Source organism: Doryrhamphus excisus, chromosome 16 (assembly GCF_030265055.1).
Source record: "Doryrhamphus excisus isolate RoL2022-K1 chromosome 16, RoL_Dexc_1.0, whole genome shotgun sequence".
In the NCBI taxonomy this organism is placed as follows: Eukaryota; Metazoa; Chordata; class Actinopteri; order Syngnathiformes; family Syngnathidae; genus Doryrhamphus; species Doryrhamphus excisus.
Window position 1 is genome coordinate 11013875 of NC_080481.1, and position 12788 is coordinate 11026662.

General features: G+C 40.5%; 2 protein-coding genes across 2 annotated transcripts; both read right to left on the reverse strand.

Annotated features, from left to right (window-relative positions):
- Positions 1-297: 297 nt before the first annotated feature.
- Positions 298-4213, reverse strand: cldn10e (claudin 10e). The gene is made up of 5 exons (XM_058051709.1): positions 3856-4213; positions 3609-3770; positions 2384-2465; positions 2200-2313; positions 298-2117 (listed from the first exon to the last, which is right to left on the reverse strand). The coding sequence occupies exons 1-5, from the start codon at positions 4085-4087 to the stop codon at positions 1745-1747; spliced, it is 963 nt and encodes a 320-aa protein (XP_057907692.1). The 5' UTR covers positions 4088-4213; the 3' UTR covers positions 298-1744.
- A 2786-nt stretch (positions 4214-6999) lies between these two features.
- Positions 7000-7826, reverse strand: cldn10a (claudin 10a). The gene is made up of 4 exons (XM_058051614.1): positions 7607-7826; positions 7344-7505; positions 7192-7273; positions 7000-7108 (listed from the first exon to the last, which is right to left on the reverse strand). The coding sequence occupies exons 1-4, from the start codon at positions 7824-7826 to the stop codon at positions 7000-7002; spliced, it is 573 nt and encodes a 190-aa protein (XP_057907597.1).
- Between the last annotated feature and the right edge of the window lie 4962 nt (positions 7827-12788).

Genomic DNA, 12788 nt, shown 5'->3' on the forward strand with positions numbered 1-12788 from the left:
AATGGAATAAAAGAAAAAAGAAGTGAGGGAGTGAAAACTGACAAACACTGTAAAACAGACAAATAAAATAAATGATAAGCCATGTTTTGATTAGATAATCATAGAGAATTCATTAAGAATAAATAAAGGAGTACAAAACTGACAACATTGTGCAATGACTAAATGTCACTAAAGTGACATTAACATTGCTAATGAGTAAGTAAACAGGATATGGGTAATGGTAATGGTTTTATTTCATTTGAACATGCATCAGATTACAATTGAATGCATCACATAATCAGTTCACAGTTCCACATGTCCAAAAGGAGTAGGAAGAAGCAAAGCTTATTAAATCCTACCCCGCCATCTGGTACTTTTACAATCAGTAACTGTTACATTTGTTCACTTCCTGCTTTCCATAATACAGTTTAAGGTTTTTTTTTTAAATAATGCACCTCGTACCAAAGTACGAGGTGATATGACCATACAATGACATAATGGGTACCATAGTAAGTGTCAATATAGTGATATATATAGCACATCATGACTGGTTCAAGACTCTTCATCCTTGTATTTAGCAAACATCAACTGCTTGTATTGTTTCTTGAATTGGCTCATCGTTGTGCATTGTTTGAGGTCCTTACTCAATCCATTCCATAGTTTGATTCCACATACTGAAATGCTATGGCTTTTTAACGTAGTCCTAGCATATAAGTGTTTCAAATGTAGTTCTTCCCTGAGATCATATTTCTCCTCTCTTGTAGAGAAGTATTGGATGACATTTTAGGTAATTGGTTATTTTTAGCCTTATGCATTATTTTAGCTGTTTGAAGATGAACTATATCAGCAAGTTTAAGTATTTGTGATTTTAGAAATAAGGAGTTAGTATGTTCTCTGTAGGTGGCATTGTGAATTATCCTTACTGACCTTTTTTGCAGTACATTTAGCGCGTGAAGATATGTGATGGAAAGTATTCAATAATATGAAATCTCATTCAATAATTCATAATAATAAGCAGGATTCTGCTTGTTCCATATTAGAAAATAGACTAAAATATCAATAACTGTTTTCCAAAGTCAAAGCTGATGTGTTTGAATATTCTGTTTTGGCATGGCTCAAAACGCTTGGTTTCAGAAGGCGTGGTAAAACTGCCCCTTTGTGATGTCACAGAGGAGCGGACCTTATATGGGCGTGGCGTGGCCCTCCCCCAAGCTCTGTTTCCTGCCTTCCCCAAGCTCTCCTTCTCTGTTTACATTGCTAGTGATGCCTTGGAAGGGAAAGCCACATTTGTTTACAATTCCTAAAGACACCACCATCAGGCACAAGTGGTTGGAATTCCTGGTTCCTGATATCAACTCTTATAAAGTTAGCGGTCCTTCCATGCACTGTGGCTAACCACAACGGAGTGGGGGCGTGCCTGGAAGCGGGCCGTGGGTGGAATATATTAAAACAGACCGTTTTTGTGGGAAGCACAAAATCTAAAGAAATACAGTTGAATAGGTGCAGATTCTGGAATAACTAGAAAGCTTCCTGTGCTGGTTAATGTGTATTTGGGAAGAATTTTAACTTAGTCTTGTCTGTGGTGTTGGTGACTCTGGATTTATTTTCAAGAGCAATCAAGACCAAAACTACAAGAACAACCATGCTTCATTTATTGCATTGTATGTCTTTTTTGTAAATACAATGACTGTGATTGGATGCAGCAAATACGTTGAAACCATCCAGGACTCACACAACACTGACAGTGGACCTTTCTGCTGAGACCTCAAATGTACGAGTTTTTCAGAAAGGATGCTTTCTCAGTCCTTGAGCTTCCTGAAAGCGACGGCACCCGACTGCTTCCGCTACTCGACGCTGACAATGCTGACACACTTGACCTGGACAAGAGGCCAGACTCTGAACCTGACTCTGATGCGGCAGAAGCGGCCGTTCTTTTGGTCCTCGATGGGCGCTCGGACTCGACTGAGCTTCCAGATGTTGATGCTGAGGAGATGGCTGACAAGTCTGAGCGTTCTGATGACAACTCAGAAACAGAAGACACTTTGGTTTTGGAGGTGATTCCTGACACTGAGGAGAGCTCTGTGGTAGACTTGGTTTTAGGGTCCTGTTCTGGGTCTGGTAGTGGTCGGATGATTACCCTGGAATAAATAGAATAACTCATGAGTGCCACTAGTTAAGATGTGTCCATGAAGTGTTGGATGTTGGATGGACTTGACTCACGTTTGTTCTTGTCCACAGAGCGGCTTGCAAGCCGACCACATATAGAAGACACCACCGCTCATTTGAAAAGCAGAGCCGACCCACCCAAGGAACAGTGGGGTACCAAGGTCATACCTAAGGTCGATTGGGGATGGTTTAAAAAGTCATATTCTTTTAAAATCGCATTTGCAGCTTGTTGACTTACTTTAGTCCATCAAAGTTTGGGTTGAAGTATTCTCCTGACACGTATTGTGCATAAACAGCATATCCACTTGTGGACAGTAAACCTGCGTATGCACAAATAGAGAAGTCACACACTCACTAAACACACTTATGTACAGTACATATGTACAATCTTAGGAAAATAATAGTTTGGAATAGAACATTCTAACTAAATTTATAGGTCAGAAAAGTGGGAAAAGCATAATAGGTCCACTTTAACGTTGTGTAAATATTATCATTATGCTATTAATATTATATCCTGAAGAAGTTAAATACTAAAATGTCTTTTAATACCAGGCAGCCACAAATTGTTTCATATCAAAACTCAGCACTATTATCTTTGTAAATGTAATTTTTTTCATGCAGGTCATGTTTTGAATCTCATGTCTTATACCAGGGGTCTCAAACACGTGGCCCGTGGGCCAAATGTGGCCCGCAGGACACTAGTTTGAGGCCCCTGCCTTGATATGAAGGTTTAATGTTAGTGCGGCCCGCGCAAGTTTGATATGGATGCTGTATGGTATCATGTACCCAGAAGAAATTATTACGTTTGATTAATGTTCATGTTAAAGGTTAAATAACTGTTAATAGTTATCCTCCCTATCCATGTGGAAGTGGTAAGTTTTTGGCTATTTAAGTTTAAAGGAAATAACTTGAAGGCTACCGTTTAGGTCGCTAGATCTCTTGTTTGCGAGTTAGCATGTGTCTCAAGACCCTGCAGTTGCGCAATATGTTGTGAATAAAAAAAGTATAAATGTGACTATAGTCGTGTTTTGTCATGTCTACAGGGCTCTAATAATGCTTTGTTAATTTTGATCTGAAAAAAAATAATTTGTCTACCCACCAACTATATGTGGTTTCTTAAGTTTTTATTATTTGCCGTTTTATTATTATTATATTTATTTATTTATTACTGATTGATTGATTTTTTTGTTCTTGATTTGTTTAGTTATTTTTCATCTTATTTTGTGCAGAAAAATAAAAATTAAGATATTTGAGAACAGTGGAATGTTTTATCAGAGCTTTTCTTGTAGAAAATCGGAACCAAAGCACTGAAAAAGTTTGTATATTTTTCTGTTTTTAATAAATGCTTTTTTGGTGGGGTTTTTTTGGAAAACCTGATGCGACCCAGCCTTGCCCAGACCCTAGCTCCAGTGGCCCCCAGGTAAATTGAGTCTTATACAGTTTATCTTCAGATAAGGCCTTACCGCTGATTATGTGGCACCAACCGCCAGTGTAAATCTTCTTATATTTTGACCTGTCTTTTCCCCCAATGAAGGTGCACTCCATGCCCATCAGGCTGAGCACAAAGCCCAACATCCCCAGGGAGAGAGCAGCCATCAGCAGGCCTCGCACAATCTGGATGTGGCCTGGAGTAACACAGCAAGGCAAACACATGACTGAGCTATCAGGTTCAAGGTGAGTTTGGTCTTTCTCACACGCAGTGGTACCTACCCTCAACGGACCAGAGCACGGGGTAGTCGTAGCAGTTGCTAACAGCAGTCGAATCTGTAAAACAAGATCTCCACAGACTGGACCAGTACCAGGCCACCTTTAAAATGGAGGAGCCTCCCATTCCTCCCACTGAGGTGATCTTCCAGCCTTCCATGGCCATGGTGCAAGCCACGAAGATCCACCCCATCACAGTCATCAAGAAGCCCCAGATCTGGACCACGCGGATCCGCATCCCTGGTCTTCAGGCGCTTCAGGTCTTCACTGTTTCATCCAAATCCCAACAACTGCTCAGTTAAGGAGTCAAATACAGAGCGTGATGTTGTCCTGCAGGTGTTTCTGTGTGTACATGTGGGTGGGAGAGGAGGTTCCCTCAGGTTCCCATGGTCACAACGCAGGGTTGTCAGTTTGAATCTGGCTGAGAGTGCTCATCTAAGCATTCATCTCCAATTACGAAAGACTTGTGGCACACGCTGGACTGCCAGCACAGCAGATACAAGAGATTATGTGAATCTTCTGAATATCGGTTTCACTTTTACTTGTTGATTGTCCATGCTGTTGATAGTTTTGCCAAGAACCAAGCACATTTCTGCCACAATGACCTTTGCGTGTTCCATGCACTATGCAATAAAGTTAAGACTTGCTTGTGGCATCAATCCCTACTGCACCCCCAGGCATAAGGGTGCCTATTAGTTATTTCACCAAGACCTCACCGTGCCAGGACTTTCATAGTTCCAACACACTGCCATGCAATGTCTTAAGCGGAGGTAGTGTAGACGCTGATTAATGTTCTGTCATCAGCAGTGAATTGGTGAGTGTGACTTTCATGAGCTGGAGTCCAGCACAGTCGGACATTTTGAATGTGACCTGAAGTAGATGCAAGGACAGTCAGTAAGTTCACTCCATATTCGTATGTATTGAAGGCATTACTTCAAGAGACAATCTACTTGTTTAGCATTGTTAAGTTTGCTCACTTCTGTTATGTTTCACTGTGTTCTAATGCTGCTCTCTGGTGGCAGGTCTTCGTTGATGCGATTCAAAGGAAACCCTTTGTCAGCTGTCATTGCGTGTGAATGCCCCGAATCATTGTATGAGATTGCTTCAGCTACATTAAAGGTTACCTATTATACCTTTTCCACATTTCTGACCTGTAAATCTTGTTAGAATATCGTATTATCATAAAGTTTCAGATAATGAGGTTTGAAAGTGAGACCTGGAAGACATTTGCAATGGTTCTGAACGTTTCATACTTTTTCTGACACCGGCTCACTGTTACACAGTGAACCTTGTGAGAATATGGGCGACCCCGGGTACAAGCTGTAGGCCTACCTACCTACTACATTGGACTGGGCACGCCCGGAGGCAGGCCATTGGTGCAATAAATTAAAACAGACCATTTTGGAAATATAGCTGGAATAGGTGCAGATCCTGGAAGCTCTAAAAGCTGTTCTGTCGGAGTCCACAACTCAATACAAAAGGATGAAACTTATCATAATCGGTCATTTTAAGAGAAAATAATCATAACCACAACCATCATCACAGTCTTGTCTGGCTGTGTCAATCAAAACCAGTGTTTTGTGTTTTAAACCAAATTAATTGGTTTGACTGAGAAATGATTTAGTGCTAATTACTTTTAAAAAGTAGTAATTAATAATGGAATTACTCCTTCATAATTGTAGTTAGTTACCAGGGAAATAAATCAATTAAAGAGAATAAGCTGAAATATGGATACTTTAGTAAAAAAAATAAAAAAAAAACTTTGTTTAAAATATATCAAATGGTGTTTAAGCCCTCTTCAATATTAAAAAGTACATAAAATATCAAAAATGATTGACAGCATGTCCTGTGACTGCAAGTGTACTCTTAAATCACTTAACTTGTTTCTTATCCTTTCGTTTTATAGTTTTAAGTGTGTGCATGGTGAGTTTTGGAAACAATACCACCATTCTGCAAAGAGGTGGACACCTGACACTTGTTTACCAATGCAGCGCAGTCGAACGTGTAGGGCACTGATTGAAGTTCCTACTGATGAAGATAATTCAGAGGTGGAGATGGATGGATGATTGGAGGGAAAACCTCCTGTCAAGTCTCTTGCTTTCTCTCTCTCTTCAAATGTGACCCAGTGACCCGTGGAGGTCAGATCATTCTACATGGAGACAACATGAAAGCCCCCTCATGTAGCCCAACTTTCCGCTTTGAAAGTATTAACAGGAGACACTTTCAAAATAAAAGCACACTCTCCAACTAGTGTAGACTGATGAGCAGGGCTGCCCCTCCCGACATGCAGGACATGTGCGTAGAGCCTAATGATCCATTGGGGGGGCAATTTTGCATTGCAGTACATTGCTTATGCCGGTCCCCAGTGGTGTAATGGTACAGCTGCTGCCTCTTAAAGCGGAACGGGCAGGCTATTTTGCACTAACAATAATTTATTTGGTTTCTCCTGTATTCGTATGACTGCAAAACATGCATCTCGAGTGAGGATGTTATTTTCTTCAAATTTAGCCAGAAATAATCTTTACAAAAACACTTTCTTTTTGAAGTCATATTCCGTTTTTAATTAACACCTCGTAATCATCACTCTGTGTATTAAAATAACCAGAGTTTAAATGCAGATTTGTGGAAAATACATTTTTCTTGCCTAAAAAAAAACAACCAAAAAACTACAGATGGACCTGTAAATGCCTGCATATTTACAACATTTCTCCTCACAGTCAGCCATAATTTTAAAATGAAGATAATTTCACACATAGGCGTTCCTTCCAAACTGCCTGCATGACTGTGGCAGATCTTTTTGAAGGCTGCTGGCTGCCTTGCTGTGCTCGCCACGCGTGTGTGCAAATGCTGCAGCGCCGATCGATGAGTGACGGCCTCTGTTAAAAGCAACAAGTCATCATGATTCATCCTCTATGTACACTTTACCTACTTTAATGCTGGTTTTAAGCTGGAGCCACCAATGAAGAGAAGACATGTCTGTTTTATCGTACTCTGTCAAAATTGTCCAGTAAGATCGGGTATATGAATAATAAAGTTTTATAGCAATTTCTAACCTGACAAGTGTACACAAATACATTTTCATACAATGGAAAGGCGTGTAAGAAGGATTTAAAGACTAATTTGTTACCTAGAACTGGGTCATATTGTTACTCACCTGACTCTGGAGCCCTCTGACAGGGAGAGACAGAAAATCAAACCTCCTAGGATGCAAAGCACAGACCCTGACCAGCCAATGAAAAGTGCTGCTCCCAGTTCAAACCTGCCAGGGTGAAATTCAGACGGTCGGAAGTCATCATTGAGCTTAAGGTGACTTAAGTACTTGTGGTTGGCGTGATGACCTACTTCTGGGCAACAAAGAGAGGGTCAAAGAAGTCTGTGGTGATTCTGTGAGCATATATGGAGCAGGCGGTCATGCAGCACAGGCCTGTAGAGGAAAGAGGAAATCCCTTCAACAATTACACCTCATGTTTTTTTTTCCTCAGAAAAAAAATTACCACTGAGGATGAAGTGAAAGCCTGCAAGGACTGCCAGACGAGCCTTGGTGGTCTCCGAGCCTCCGACTTTTGTGCACTTCATTCCGAGGAGGGCAAGTATGGCACCAAAAAATCCGAGACACACTGATGTTATCATCAAGCCCCGGCATACCTGGATGTAAGCTTGCAGCCATAGAGACAGAGGACGGATGTGATGGACTCGTGTTTATCACCAAATCACCTTCTGCTGTGATAGTGTAGGTCCTGAAAGAAGATGAACTCACCATCCAGAGCCAGCATGGAAGGAAAGTCCTTGCAGTTGGACACGCCTGTAGAGTCAGTCACGCATGTTTTCCACAAATTGGACCAGAAAGTAGCAGTCGTGATGACTGTCCCGTCCACTGAGGATACCTTCCAGTAGTCAGTAGGCAGGGTGGATGACACCAGAATCCATCCAGAGACAGTCAAGAGAAAGGCAACAATTTCTGTTGCCATATTACTCATTGCTCCACAGGCTTTGAATGCATAGATCAGATCCGAATCTGAAACTTTTGGAGCTTCTTACAGGTGAGACACTCTTGAAGTGACTGAGCTGCTCCGGGTGGGTTGATCCAGGATGAGGTGCATCAGGGGTTGGCAGACACTTGATGTGGAATGACTTGAGCATCTATCGAGGTTGGCTGCGATACAATAAGTAGTCTTATGTCATCGGCAGGCTGCAGGCTTGCCCACGTCTCATCACTCCACACAGCATGCATGGGGTGCGCGAGGGAGAAGGAAGTCATTAACTGACAGGATGTGAGGGGGTCTCTAAGACAGAAAGCGCACATGATGGGGAAGACAGATAGTTAGCTTTTAGGTCAGTCGCTAACAGCGGTCTGTTCTCAGTATACAGCATAGTAGCACCATCAAGTGGCACTCAGATGATGTGCTCATATAGGACCCAGCTTCCATATGTCTGTGAACAGGATGAATGAATGATAATACAATACCTGAAGCTATAACATGTGCTGGGGACTTGGGGAATCGCCACAGGAAAATGTAGCCTCAACACTTGTTAAACTTGTTTAAATAACTATTTTAATCTGACCAAATAAGTGCTGAGATTGTATGGAAAAATATTGCTGAGGTCAGCTTCCCATGATGGACACATGACTGAATATGTTACGTGTGGAAGTATGGAGTTATGTGGGTTGGACAAACATGAGTTTAGAGTGTTATGGCCTTCAGGGGGCGCCAAAGATCACATTGACTGATGTCTTTTTTTTGCATGTTTGTCACACTTCAATGTTTCATATCATCAAACAATATTAACCAATAACAACACAACTGAACACAAAATGCAGTTTTTAAATACATACTTTTATTATAACAGAAAGTCTACATAGCCCTGTGTGAAAAAGCGATATATATCTGTGTATATTTACTTATTTGTTCTATTCTAGGGCTTCTACTCCGGTTTCCTCCCACATTCCAAAAACATGCTAGGTTCATTGGCCACTCCAAATTGTCCATAGGTATGAATGTGAGTGTGAATGGTTGTTTGTCTATATGTGCCCTGTGATTGGCTGGTGACCAGTGCAGGGTGTACCCCGGCTCTCGCCCGAAGACAGCTGGGATAGGCTCCAGCACCCCCTGCGACCCTCGTGAGGAAAAAGCGGTATAAAATGAATTAATGAATTTTCTATTTGTCTGACACTATTACTATAGTTTGTTCTCTGCAGTGTGGAGTATGAAGGAGCCTACTCCAGTCGGCTATGAACGAAAAATGGCTTCTCCATTCCATTCAACCATTGCCCTTAATCAGGGACCTCGGGATTTGCTTTTAGGACCTCCAGATTACAAGTCAAGCTCTACTATAGCTGAACTATACAGCTTCTACAAGACTTAGTATAATGTGTGTACTAAGTGTACCATATAAAATCTCTACGGTGCGAGATTGGACCGGTTCTATGTGAGAATCCAGTGCAGTACAGAACTGAAAAGCAGGAGGGGGTTCTAGTTCAGCTGGGTGTTATCTGCATAGCACTGAAATTTGATCATGAATGTATGTTATGGAGGTGAAGAATGTAGCTCATGAAGAAAAGGTACCCCATGAGAAATAGTAGCGATAGCAGTCGGAGAGCTATGATGTGTGTGTTTGATGCCAGTGCAGGAAAAAAGGGCCAGACTGATAATAGTGTGTAAACCAGTCTGGTCCCCAGAGGAGGTTATTTTGGAGTTTGTGTTGTTTCTGCACATTGAAGGAGGCCAAAACAGATTGACCCATGTTAATAAATTATTGAAAAGTGGAAAGCAATGATAGTCAAGAGAAAAACAAGATTAAATATTGGAACAAGGTTGCTGTTAGTTAGCATATACAGGGCATCTGTCTCTCTCACACCAACTACCCTCATGTCCTCCTTCAGTACATCTATAAACCTCCTCTTTGGTCCTTCTCTACGCCTCCTACCTGGCAGCTCCAATATATTCACTATCTCTGTCCGAACCATCTCAGTCTGGCCTCTCTAACTTTATCTCCAAGGCCTCTAACATGTAATGTCCTTTTGATGTACTTGTTCCTGATCCTATCCATCCTGGTCACTCCCAATGAGAACCTCAGCATCTATATAACTGTGTCAGGAAGGGAATCCGACATAAAAATTTTGCCAACACAAATATGAAAATCAAAGATGGTGACAAAACACATGACAAAAACAGGAAGATGGTGTCAGTGTGGTCTTTCGTTGCCACAGTGTGTCTTTGGGAACAATCAGAGATATGAATATAACATATATATGTGTATATATGAATATATGTATATAACAATATGATATCCTACCTGCCTGGTAGTGTCTCCAATTCTTTGTTTTCATTATAACTTTTCATTATAGCATGTGACCACTCTTGCTATTTGTGTCACAGATATTGGGATCATGAAGTCCAAGAGGCCACCAAACAATTACGGAAAACAAGATTGAATATTGGAACAAGGTTGCTGTCAGTTAGCATATACAGTATTTCTGCTTGGTTCTTTTCACTTGTTGTCTTGCTCGTCCTACGATTGCCCTGTTCTCGTGTTTCCTCCAAATCCGCTTTCACTCTGCCTCGTTGTCCTATTAGTCTGTACTGATAGTTTGCTGCTTTGTGTTCAGTCTAAGATTTAACCCGAAAGCTTTTCCCCATATTGATGCGTGAATGCACTTAGTCACATTCACAAAATGGATTTACTTTGCTCCATTCTTATATGTTTATTTGAACATTTCCGTATGATTTGGCTTTTGTCAAACATTTCCTCCAAAATTTCACCGAGATTTTGCACACTGTATTACTCAGTTGACACATAGGAGCATTACAGCCTTTCATGTGCTGTGTTTTTCAGAGAACCTGTCTGACCTAATTTAACAAGGCCAGAAAACATCTAATCAGCATTCCAGAAGAAGAAAATCCGCAGTGTTTTACTGCCTGTGAAAAGGTTCTGCCGGTTTGGTAAATCTCTCCCTAGCTCAAAAGCCTTGCTGGTGCCTACACTTGCCGTTGCTAATCAAGTTTTCCAAATGTTGCAACTTTGTTTGTTTCTTATAATATTTGTTCTGGAAATAATCTTTTTTTTTAACTCATTCAATCTGAGTCATTATTTAAAAGCCATCCCTCTCAGTACTGGCCCTTTTTGACAATTTAGATTGATTTTTCAAGGCTGTGTTCTAGGGCTATATGTAGTAAACGTACATTTGGTACATAATGTACCAAAAGAAAGATTAGACTCTCGTCTTTCATCAGAAAAACTTTGTTTCTACTTTGTTCTTTAGTAATCAGCAATATAAATAGATAAGCTTTTTGTGAAAAGATACATTTCAAGCATATTGATACAAACTTAGCCATATACAGTATATTTAGCCAAAATATCTAAACAACCATGCCACAACATAACACACGAAAAATGTTGTTTTACATGAAACTAACCATTTTGTTACTAATACAACACCATGAATTATACACAATGTTCACACGCTACAGGCTTTTTGACTATTTTCCTGTGTATATTTCGGATATCTTGAATATATCTTGTATATATCTTGTTAAATTGTCTTTTTTACTCTACTTTTATATACTTTTTTTTTTAACTTGACTACTGCACTGAAAGGAGAAGCTCTCCAATCTCGTTGTACATCTTGTATAATGACAATAAAGGCCATTCCATCCATTCCATTCCATTCCATCCTATAATAATTTGAGGACTTTATTCTCATAAAACTTGCAACTTTTTTCTTTAGCCCTAATATCAATGACAATCTCCTAATATTTCATCTTTCATCTATTACATAATCTATCTAATCTATCTACATAAATGGCGCCTGGGCCACACTTTGGATAACCCTGGTTTGATTTCTGAAGCAACTGCGCCCTTTAAAAGCGACCTCAGTTCAATATCTTGATGCAGCCAAGAATCTGGTTGATTTGAGAGTGCAGATAGATGAGTTCCTCGTTGCTCTGTAGAGTGTCACAGTGATTTCCAAAACATCAGGATCACAGCGTTCCACGAGGCTGAAGGAACACGTTGCCATAGCTGCCTTAACATTGATTGGAGGAGCTTGCTATAATGGTGCCGAGATTCTCTTAACAGTTAACACGCCTGGGAGAGAGAGAAAAAAAAAATGTCACACCACCGGGCATGCAATAAGCCTCATGAGAAGAACACTGTCCTTGACATGTAAAGGTGTATTTGATCCAGCTCCAATGTTTATAACTTGGCCCAAGAAGGGAAAAATACCACATTTACTTAGCTTTTATATTGTGACAATATTGCAAATGGTGGATGGCCTTTCTTCAGCTGCGGCTTGATGTGGCTCTGCTGAACACCCATTTATGCTGAACACTGAAATGTGATCCAACACGACGGAGGCGCCCAGCTAAGAAGTGGGTTACACAGAGCATGTGAGCGTTGTTGGCATTGCAACCAAAACACTTCCCCTTGAAGCCGCTCACATGTTTTCAACCACAGATGGTTCACATTATTTCATCCTTAAACAGAACAAAAAGATTATATAGATGGAGTTAGTGTATATATATATATATATATATGGAAGGTGGCTGTAGTGACAAAGAAGAAATCCAAAGGAGTTCTGGTTATGACCGGTTGGTTCACATGAAAGCACTTATAACTTTATGTAACCACATGCTGGCTTTTCCCTGTCTTAGCTAAAAATCAACACGTGGGTGTCAGGATAATATTTTACCTTGGTTGCACAGGCATTGATTTATCATAAAGTCTCCCATAGAGTGAAGGCAGAGTTTACACTACAAGGTTATGTAATGTCGTGAGACTTTGTCAAAGACAACTCACGCTTTACTCACATCGCGGGTGCATGGCACATTTCCTCCTATGGATTGTGACACATTTTGTTATCACGAGACAAGGTTTATAGCTGTTCATAAATATGTAGAAAAGGAAGTGAAGATTTTGTTAAGCAATTTTGATATTTCGCA